The following is a 12,199-nucleotide window of genomic DNA, read 5'->3' as shown; positions in this document are numbered from 1 at the left end:
GTAATTTTAGCCTGTAGGCCCTGTACTGGAAATGCCTTCTCGAATTTCCCAGTTCTACAAGCTCCTTAGCTTCCTCAATCTTTGCCTCCTTGACCAACACATCCACTGCACGCTGTATTACCGCTGTGTCAATAATAAAGTGGTGATTGATAACCTCCACACATAGCTCAATTGCCATATGGAAATCACCCTCTCGCAAAGACGTGGAATAAGGGCCACATAAGTGACCCAATCAGGACTACATCCATTTCTTCAGATATTTTCTTCTAAACAAGCTAGGACTCTGATTTTTTGGAGGAGTACCCTTCCGCCTGTAAAGTGATGATGTGGAATCTCTTCTATATGCCAAAATTAGCCAGGAGCTTCGTCCACCCCTCATCTCTGATATTTTATGGTTCATGATGTGTACACCTTACGTGGGCTAGGATGGATGACGACTCTTTATGTAATTTTTTCTTAATCATATTTTTCTTAATTTTAATTTCATTAATCCTTCATTCAAATCTTTTTTTATTAGACTTATCATATATATATATATATATATATATATATATATAAAAGTCGAATCACTCTTTAGATGTAATATAGATTGCAACATATGGTGTGAACCTATTTTTTTTAAAGACTAAACTAATTTTTTAAGGCATAATTTTTAAAAGATTTTTTAAGAGTGAACCGGTCATTAAATTAGCTTAATTAAGAGCATTTAATTATATTTCAATGATTTTTCTTGGTTAAATATTTTTTTGCTCCCTAGGGTTTGAAGACTTTATTTTTTCTCTTTAGGGTTTTATTTTTATCACAGGAGATACATGTGGTTTTCATAAAAATCAAGATATGGTACTTCCGTTAAAATTCCGTCCAAAATTTAACGAACACAACGTCAACATCAATCAAATATCGTCATGTGTCATATAATTAATTTTTTAAACAAATATTTTTTAATAAAATTAAAGAGATTAAAAAATTATATTTAAAAAATCAAGGAGCCCAAGCTTTGCTCCTACCTGTCACTTCGATCTTTGATTGTTTGCTTCTCCTTCTTCATCTTCCTACTGTTCCGATCCTGTACGTCGAATGGCTCTCGATTGGTTCGGCGTCGTTTCGGCCTGTTCTCAGAGCCTCCACCACCTTTTCACTTTTGTCCTCGTCGACGAGCAGTTCAATTCTTGATTCTTTCGGCAAGAAATCACTGCCTCTGAGAGTTGACAATCGGGTTGTCTTCCCTGACCATGTGCTCCTCATGGTGTACGTCTAGCAGAATCACTGAGGGCCAAGACTTGCAGTGCGTCTACTATGATTTCTCCAACACCCCAATTTTTTTAAAAAAATTAATTATATAATTATATGATACGTACGTAACAACATTTGATTGGTGCTGACATGGTATTCCATAAAAGATTTGGACGGAATTTTAACGGAAGTACTATCTTGGTCTTTATGAAAACCGCAAGTACCTCATGTAATAAAAATGAAACCATAAGGGAGAACAAATAAAGTGTTGAAACCTTAAGAGCCAAAAGAGTATTTAACCATTTTCTTATATGTGATTTCATTAAGTTCAAAGATTAATGTATGATATTATTTTCTAAGAGTTTATCACTTTCCAAAACCATATAACTACAACATTTAGAATTTAAAAACATACTATATTAATTAACTACTTATAATCGACCATATAAGTAGTTAATTAATATTTTATCATGGTTCATGATGTTTACAGACACTACAAAATAACTATTTTTTCTTGATTAGCGGTTTTTAATGTGTCATGATGTCTGACTCGTCAGAAAACTTTTCTAACGTGGCTTTTCTAACGTGTGTTGAAGGTTAAAACATAAGAGTTAGTAAATTTTTTTTACTGACGTATTATTGCTTAGCACGTCAAAATTTACTGACGTGCTACTGTTTGCTACATCAAAAACGTTTTTGACGTAAAAGTACCACATCAAAAAAATTTCTTACATGGGAGAAGTGCCACGTCAGAAATTTTCTGACGTGGTAAACATTGCCATGTCAGAAAATTGTCTGACGTGAGAATGTTTATCACGTCAGAAAATTAAGTCATCAGTGATTTTAAAATCCTAAAAAATTTATTGACGTGGCAATATCTAACATGTCAGAATTTATTGACGTGTTGGTATTGCCACGTCACTAATTACTGACATGCCAAATTTTCTACGTCAGGAAAATATTTACTGGCGTGGCATTTTATGCCACGTCAGTAATTAGTGACGTGGCAAAAAATCGAATACTATAACTACGTCAGAAAATAATAATTTTTTTGTAGTGAGACTACAGTAGTACAGTGTACGTGCATGGATGACGACTAGTCTTTGTGATTATGTACAATTTTTATGGGACATATTTTGAGTTTTTATATTTTTCATAATTTTAATTTCCCTAATCCTTTATTCAAATCTATTTTTTAATTTGTTATACTTATTGATAACAATTATCAACTACGTACAGGTTAAATAAGTAAACTAAGTTGAGTCGTTTTGATTTTTTGTTTATTTTTTGAAACAAGTTGAGTCGTTTTGATGGACGTACAGCAAGATGACCGGTTTATAAAAATTTGAGTGAACTTCACTTACCCATCCCAAATGTCACGGGTTTTACAATATTAATCTCAAATTATCAAAATTCGTAATGTCAGTACGTATCTCATATTTTAGCCCTTTTTAATTTCATCCCACTATTATGATTTTACGTATAGATGAAATATCTCTTAGACTTTTATAAAATTTATAAAAATACAAATTTGCCTTTAATTTAAAAATCATTAAAAATAAATAATAAAAAAAATTGTTGCGGGCAGAGACGGGTCCCAGAGGGGACCGGCATGGGCTACCGGCCTCACACCACTATTGCAAGATTCCTTTAAAAAAAAAAAAAAAAAAAAAATTGTTTCGCTCCTAATTAGATTGAGACGATTTGACACGCAATATGTTTTAGACCATAAATCATAGGAACCGATATATAAATATAGAACTAATAGAAGGAAAAGAAAACACAAATGTCTTATATATCTGAAGAAATGGTTTTCTGTCAAATACAACAGAAAACCATTTCTTCAGAAATTTTCTTCTAAACAAGGACTCTGATTTTTTGGAGGGGTACCCTTCCGCCTATAAAGTGATGATGTGAAATCTCTTCTATATGCCAAAATTAGCCAGGAGCTTCGTCCAGTACTCCTCATCTCTGATATTTTATGATTCATGATGTGTACAACACCTTACGTGGGCTAGGATGGTCCTAGAGGGCCTCCCACCACTATTGCAAGATTCCATAAAAATTTGTCCTACGTTATATTCTTGGGCAAAAGAATTTTTGTTTGGCCCTGGACCACCAAAGAGTCTGAAACATACCAATCATCAACAAAGAGTCTGAAAATGTGGTCTATGTTGATGATTGGTCCGTGTTGAATTGTTGATGATTGGAAAATGTTAACACAGACCACATTTTCTAAATTACATTATTGAATACTAAATGTGGTCTGTGTTAACATTTTCCAATCATCAACAAAGACCCATCATCGACACAGACCACATTTTCAGACTCTTTGTTGATGATTGGTATGTTTCAGACTCTTTGTGTAATTTTTTCTTAATCATATTTTTCTTAATTTTAATTTCATTAATCCTTCATTCAAATCTTTTTTTATTAGACTTATCATATATATATATATATATATATATATATATATATATATGATTTTACGTAAAAGACATTTGTTGAAACATATTGCGTTTCAGATATTTTCTTGTTCTTTCAGATATATAAGACATTTGTGTTGTCTTTTCCTTCTATGTATATCGGTTCGTATGATATATGGTCTAAAACATATTGCGTACGTGTCAAATCGTCTCAATCTAAGAGTGAAACTTTTTTTTTTTTTTTTTGTTCTTTTTAAAGGAATCTTGCAATGGTGGTGTGAGGCCGGTAGCCCATGCCGGTCCCCTCTGGGTAGGGGTGCAAAGGCGGGCGGTTTTTAACCGCCCGCTAACCGCTAACCGCTATAACCGCCAACCGCCTAACCGCCTAACCGTTTAACCGCATTAACCGCTAACCGCCATAACCGCCTAGCGGTTAGCGGTTAGCGGTTATTGGGTCTACTAACCGTAACCGCTAACCGCTAACCGCTTTTTTATATAATATATTTTTATAATTATACATATAACATAATCACTTGATCATTAAATCACAATTTTTTTTAAAAATAATTAAATCACAATTTGAGTATTAATATATTATCACTATAATTTATATGATTATATCATATAATCACTTGATCATTAAATCACAATTTTTTTAAAAAAATAATTAAATCACAATTTGAGTATTAATATATTATCACTATAATTTATATGATTATATCACATGAAATTGATTATTAAATCATTTGATTATATAATAACAAATTATACATATATAATATGACATAACTCATAAGTATACTAATTCATACTAATACAACAATTAAATATCTAGAGACTTATTTTCAATGTATGTTATAAACCTATAAGTCTATATAAGTCTACATATGTATATGAATAATATAAATGTATAATATCAATAGTTAAGCATATGATTCAATGACAATTCAAATACTTTATTCAAGACTTCAAGTGAATCATATTATTAATGTACAATGATGATATGATTCGTATAATATCAAATTAAGTAATTGACATTGGATTAAACAATGACCAATGTGTTACTTATAAACATAATTTAAGTATTAATGTATTATCATTATAATTTTAGTAATTTATATATTATCACTATAATTGATATGATTATATCACATGATGACTTGATCATTAAATCATATGATTATATAATAATAAATAATATATATATAATATGACATAACTCATAAGTCATAAGTCTACAAGTTAATCATATGATTCATGTACAATGATAATCACAATTGATTCAATTGAATTAAACAATATGTTACTTATAACTACAAGTCTACAATTTAATTAAAGCATTATTAGATACTTTAGGAATTTAGGATTTAGGAGTTTGAACATTACCATTTACCATTAGATATTAAGTTCAATTCAAAGAAAAAAGATTATAAGTAAATATGATAAGAATTTAAATAATTAATCATATGAATCATATGATATAATTTAATGAGACTATATGATTATATAATATCAAATTAAGTAATTGACATTAGATTCAACAATGTGTTACTTATAATCACAATTGAAGTATTAATGTATTTTTTGAACATTTTTTAGAAAAAGAAATTTAACCATTTTTTGAAAGAAAAAAAAAAAGAAAATTAACAATTTTGAACAATTTTGAATTATATATATATATATATATATATATATATATATATATATATAGTTATATTATATGCATATTGAATAATATAAATGTATAAGATAAATATTTAACTATATGATCCAATTACAATTCCAATACTTAATCAATTATTCATGTACAATGACAATGACAATGTGATTCATATAATATCAAATTAAGTAATTGACATTGGATTAAACAATGTGTTACTTATAACTACAATTGAAGTATTTTTGTTTGTTTGTAAGTTTATAAGATCAACACTTAATCATATAATCCAATGACAATTCAAATATTTATAGCAATTGGGCCCAAGAAGATATTAAAAATACAAGAAAAAAAAATGAGGGTAAAAAAAAGCCCAATTTTAAAAAAGCGGTTAGCGGGCGGTTATCTATTTCACTAACCGCTAACCGGCCACTAACCGCTAACCGTTAACCGCTAGGCGGTTAGCGGTTGCGGTTAGTGAAATTTACTAACCGCTAGGGCGGTTACGGTTAGCGGTTATTGCCACTAACCGCTAACCGTAACCGCCTTTGCACCCCTACCTCTGGGACCCGTCTCTGCCCGCAACAATTTTTTTTATTATTATTTTTTAATAATTTTTAAATTAAAGGCAAATTTAAATTTTTATAAATTTTATAAAAGTCTATGAGATATTTCGTCCGTACGTAAAATCATAATAATGGGATAAAATTACAAAGGGCTAAAATATGATTAAGAAAAATCATGTACGTAAAATTATATATATATATATAGTCTAATAAAAAAAGATTTGAATGAAGGATTAATGAAATTAAAATTAAGAAAAATATGCTTAAGAAAAAATTACACAAAGAGTCGTCAGTCTACACTATCGTTTCACTCCCTTTTTCTATTCCATTGCCAAACACAGCAATCAATAATAATTTTTATTGTGTCTTACAGATCCAGACATGTCAGACGAAAGGATTGAGCTCACAAAACCCATTTCTCTTATCTACATAATAGACGACATTTTCGATGTTTATGGAACGATTGAGGAACTCACTCTCTTCACAGAAGCTGTCAACAAGTATGCATCTATATATCACAGGAATTAATTTTCTCTTCTCTTGCCCTATCAACCAATATTACTGATTAATAAATTGCACACAGATGGGATTTTGCTGCTCTTGAGCAACTACCCGAGTACATGAAGATATGCTTCAAGGCTCTTTACGACATCACCAATGAAATTAGTAACAAGATACATCAAAAGCATGGATGGAACCCAATAGACGCTCTAAGAAAGACGGTATATATATATGTCAATAATTAATCATACCATCTGAAAAGAAAAATATTTATTGTCAATAAAAATAAAGCATATATATATCTTCATGAAAATTATAAATATGACGCACATCTCCATGATTGTTGCAACTGCAGTGGGCGAGTTTGTGCAATGCCTTTCTAGTAGAGGCTAAATGGTTTGCTTCTGGGCACTCACCCAAGTCAGAAGAGTATTTGGAAAATGCAGTTATTAGTTCAGGGGTTCATGTCGTACTTGTTCACACTTTCTTTCTTTTGGGCCAACGTGTAACCAAGGAAACTGAAGATCTTGTGGATAACCTACCGGGCATTATTTCTTCTCCGGCCACAATTCTTCGGCTTTGGGATGACTTGGGAAGTGCCATGGTAAGCTGCCAATTATTAAGATATTCTTCTGTTTTAAAAATTCACCAAAATAGAACTAAAATTTGCCATATATCGTCTCCTTTATTGGTTTGGGTTTTTTGTTTGGCCAGTAAAATATCAGGTGATATTTTATGAATCTCTGTTGCTGTACTTTTAATTTCGACCGTTCAATTATATGAAGAACTAAAAACACGATACCACATAAATAAAATTAAAAAAAAAAAAAAAAAAGATAAAGAAAAAGATAAAGTACAAGGAATATAAATGAATGGAATGGTCATTAAAGTGACATCCAGGCCATTTCTAGTCATTTGGCCAACATTTTTGTGGTGCCAGCTGCAGCCCTATCTGTACCTGCCACGTACAGGTAACTTGTGTTGACTTGTGAGGCATTGCGACAATATTGTTGGGGACCTCGGACAAGATTTTTAGACCAAAAAAAAAAATTTATTACAGAAATCACAAGGAAATATTTCCTGAAATCAAAATATGTTTAAGAATATTTTCAAAGAGAAATTGAAAATTCTTTACACCAAATGGTTGATGTGAGTACAGGATGAGAGTCAAGAAGGGCGTGATGGATCATACATAGACTACTACGTGAAGGAACACCAAGGTTGCTCCATCAAAGAGGCACGAGAGAAGGTTGTGAGTATGATTGCAGCCGCGTGGAAGCTGCTAAACAAGGAGTGCCTCTCTCCAAATCCATTTCCAGCAGCATTCACTAGGGCTTCTCTTAATATTGCAAGAATGGTTCCATTGTTGTATAATTATGACGACAACCATTGCCTTCCAAGCTTCCAGGAGCATTTGAAATCCGTGCTTTATGAAAGCGTCTCACTTTAAGGGAAAAAAAAATTATATATATATATATATCAAGCCTTTGCTTAATTTCTATATTGTAAACACCTTTATTGGATGTATTAGAAACTAAGCCAATGAGCTGCCAGCCATGAAGTAAAATTACTCCTTCAGCTTGATGTTCTGAAAAGGCCTTTATCTTCAATTCCCAAGCTCTTACTGTGTTAAGATTATGTATGTATTAGATATGTTTTTTTGATGGTTACATTTATATAAATCTATAATTTGTCCATAATTTATATTTAAACTGTTAAGTATGACCCGTTGAGAAGGATGAATTAAATCCCTCCCATTGGATATTCCTCGAGTTTCTTCGGAGCCAAAGCTTCCTTGCCATAACCGCCATCAACTCAAATTCATCAGCTTCCAATCTGTGGTTTCCATATAAAAAAGAAAAAGAAAAAAAAAAGACGTGCACAATTTTTTTCTCTTTACAAGTCTTTCACTCTCATCCCACGTCCCTCTCTCTCCACTATCCAAAATTAGCCTCTCTCTTCTTTTTTCTCTCCACGATCGACTCTCTCTCCACCTCTCTCTTTCTCTTTTTCAACTCACTAACATTAACAAAAATATGATTTATTGGCCTAAACATTCAAATAGGAGGTAACCTTTTCACACCGACAATATTTTGTTTAAATTTTAAATTTTTTTACTCATAATTTTTAATAATTGAACCATGCAAACTGCAAATATTGAAAGGGTTTTTCATTTTTCTATTTTTTTTTTAATAAATTAAGTGTCATAATGCATTAAGATCTCTCCCTTTATTAAAACACGATTTTTCCTTAATTAATGCATTTTGACAGTTCTTTTTATTATCTCGCGTTTATCTCTCTCCCTCTCACCCTAAATCACGTATGTCTCCATTACTCTAAACGCACGTCTCTAGCTCCTTCCACGGGAACGACAACATTTCAAAACCCTTTCCTATAGAAGTTGGTGGTTGCACAAAGTTTATTTAATCAGTTTCATGGAAAGATATGTGATTGCAATTTACTTATGTATAACTTTAATTTTTTTCTTTATTTAAATGATTTTTTTTTTTTTTTTTTAACCTATAAATTTAAATGAAACTTCAAAATTAAATTATAATGAAGAATCTCGTGCATAGCGCGAGTTATGAGCTAGTTTGTATAAACTCTAAATCATCATAATTAAGAGCCTTTTTGGAGCTTCCTATTGCATATGATCTATGGAAGAAGATTTGGCAGATGTAAGTTCCTAATGAAGTCAAATTGTTCGTGTAGAAGGCTTGTAATAATTTGTTGTCGGCAAAAATTGAATTTATTTAAAAGACAAATAGTTCTTGATCTTTATGCACCATTTGTGGATTAGAAGATGAGACTAGCTACTAGCCACACATGTACATTGTGGAGGTGTCCAGTAGTGAAAGATACATAGAGAATATGTGCCCTATATAAGTTATTGGATTTCTGTGAGAAAAAACAACAAATATGTTGCTAATATTACTCTTTCTGTAATTCTCCAGCAATTTCCACTTCTAATCTATCTTAATACAATTTTCTTTTTAGTGGATATAGTCATAGTTCCATATAAAAACGCACTTGAATTTTTGAATTTAGAAAAAAACATAAATTTATTTAGTTGCATAAAACTTGACATATTTAGTTGCCTTAATATGATAATATCTACATCCTAGTCAAAAGTATATTAATGATATATAGGAATTGCTCTTGCAAGTGCTACATTATGTTCTAACATTCACTCATGTCATTGATAAATTCGATCCATTTGTTCTACTGTATTAATATTGATATGGCACTCGAGTTGCTTGAAAATTTTGTAAGAAGGACCACAATTATGTTGATATTAATCATTTCTTTCCTAATAAGCAAGTAATATATATTCAGTTTCAACCTAATTCATGAGCCTTCGTAAAACCTGAGATAAACCTCACATGCTATGATTGTATAATACACAAAATAACGATACCCACCAAAAAAAAAAAGGCCTCAATTGTTAATTTAATGGTTGGTTTTTCCTGTCATATCATCTACTTGTATGGCAGTTTTAAGGTCAAATAATTAATTATCGTATATAAGGTCAGATTATATATATATATATATATATATATATATATATATATATCTTTGATTGTTTTGGTTTTCATGAAGAGATCGATGCAGATTAAGAAAGATCGAATCACAATTTAAGAAACAAAATTTGAAATTAAATGAAGATATATGATAAAGAAAAGTATCTAGAAATTGGGTCAAACATGCATGTATATAGCATAGCATTAAATGAAAATTAAGATAAGATTAAGGCATCTAATCTGAATTAGGCAATGTGTGGTAGAAAATGTTGTCGTCCTTGAATAAACTCTATGTACAACAACCACCAATTTGGAGATATTGGAGATACATTCACCTGTAGCCACAGTAATTTGTGTGGTGGCCGGCAGTACTGCCAGTATGTTACTTGTGCATTCCAATAAGGCAGCCACTGTGATGAACGAGTACGAGAATGACGCATCTCTCTTTCCACAACAACGATATTTCTGAGTTGGTTGGTTCACACGTCTTAATTTCTTCCGTTAAAAAAAAAAAAAAAAATTCGCTGAACTTTTTTGATTTTAAAAAGGTGTCGGTCTAATGTCTTTGACTTTTTTGGACTAAATCAGCTTTTTCCCTTAACTACGTGTGTCACGTTTAAAACATTATATGTCGTATATAAGGCACCACTCACGTTCTCCGTCTCTCATCCACAAGCTGGTGAAAACAAGAAAAGCAAAAACAAAAACCCTAGCATATATGCCATTGCCGGCTACCCTACATTGGCTTCGTTTGGTAAACGGTTTTGTCATAATTTTAGTCATAATTTTAGCACTACATTATTTATCTCACTTTTTCATTTTTTTAATATTCTTACTTTTATATCACATAAATTATTTTTTATTATTATTCAAATAAAAAAATTACTATAAAATAAATTTTTTTCATTTTTTCATAGCAAACATTCTTACTTTTTTCATTTTTTAAAAAAAATATATTTTTACTTTTTTTTCACATCAATCATTTTTTGCTACAGTATCGAACCAAAATCAAAACAAAATCGTTTATCAAACAAATCCAATGTCTGAAACAACAAATTAAAGAGATGTATATATAATTTTACCCATGATTACATGAATATGATCCAACCTAGTCCCATAGTCCGACATCAGGCATATATAGGTTGTCTGTGATCTTTAGCATCTCTTTAATTTGTTGTTTCAGACATTGGGTTTGTTTGATAAACGATTTTATTTTGGTTTTGGTTCGATACTGTAACAAGTGATTGATGTGATATATATATCCTTCAAACTAACACTCAATTTGCAATATATCGGCTTCTAACTACTAACTAAAAATTGAACAATATCTTCATCAAATCCTCTGCTTTTTTTATTTTTCAAAATTTCCATAGGTACGTATTTATTGAAAAAAAAACTGTAAGGGCATTTTAATCTCATTGACAAAATGGGCAAATTACAATTTTTTTGTTGTTTGGAGTACATTAATGCAATCTTTAGTTCAAGAGAGGGTATTACAAATTGGGAGTTAATTAATTTTTAGAAAATATGTGTATTTTTTCCTTTTTTTTTAATTTTTAGTGTTGATTAGGGAGGCACTGATATGACTTATATGTGACACATGTAACCATAGAAAATTGTTAATTTTGACAGTAAAATAATAAAAAGACCTATTGAAAATTTGAACAGGAGATTAAACTTTTTTTTAAAAAAAAAAGGCAAAATTTTAAGTGCTAAATATGTTTTTTCCCCAACCTTTTTTAAGCATTAATCTTAGGCTTTTATGTCCCCAAGATGTAGTTCAATTGGCTGGGACCATGCTTAATGAAGCGGAGGTCACTAGTTCGAATCCCCCTCCCCTTCTCTTATGCGGACATGTAAAAAAAAAAAAAAAAAACTGGGCTTTTATAAAATGATTTTTATCTAGTTCTCTTAGTAAAATTTAAATTAAAAGAAATGCTAAATATTACATTTCTATCTCGTTCTCATCTAATTGAGTTGATGTGGCTGGCAATGCCCATTAGTATTTATTTATTTATTTATTTTTTAAAACAATGACCGATCAACCAATGGCTATTAATGGACACCGCCACATTGATCCACCCAGTGACATGGACTAGATTGGAATAGAAATGTAGAATGTAACTCTGTCTCTCTGACCATTCATTCGCATCTTATACGTGATTTTACCATATTGAATTAAACTTTACTTTGCAAAAAATTTGTTTTCTAGAACTTTTGACAGTCTTTCTTTACTTAATACTAAACGGTAATTGAGCTTTAATTAACAAATGAATCAAACACAAGAGGCTGTTA

The 12,199-nt window shown here is 30.8% G+C and overlaps 1 protein-coding gene across 1 annotated transcript; it reads left to right on the top strand.

Moving 5' to 3' along the window:
* Positions 1-3,395: 3,395 nt before the first annotated feature.
* Positions 3,396-7,865, top strand: LOC132172463 ((3S,6E)-nerolidol synthase 1-like). The gene is made up of 5 exons (XM_059583973.2): positions 3,396-3,417; positions 6,256-6,382; positions 6,466-6,604; positions 6,739-6,987; positions 7,543-7,865. The coding sequence occupies exons 1-5, from the start codon at positions 3,396-3,398 to the stop codon at positions 7,831-7,833; spliced, it is 828 nt and encodes a 275-aa protein (XP_059439956.2). The 3' UTR covers positions 7,834-7,865.
* Positions 7,866-12,199: the final 4,334 nt, after the last annotated feature.

The sequence above is a fragment of the Corylus avellana genome, chromosome 1, assembly GCF_965113065.1.
Source record: "Corylus avellana chromosome 1, dhCorAvel1.hap1.2, whole genome shotgun sequence".
In the NCBI taxonomy this organism is placed as follows: Eukaryota; Viridiplantae; Streptophyta; class Magnoliopsida; order Fagales; family Betulaceae; genus Corylus; species Corylus avellana.
This window is presented reverse-complemented; position numbering and strand designations above follow the sequence as displayed.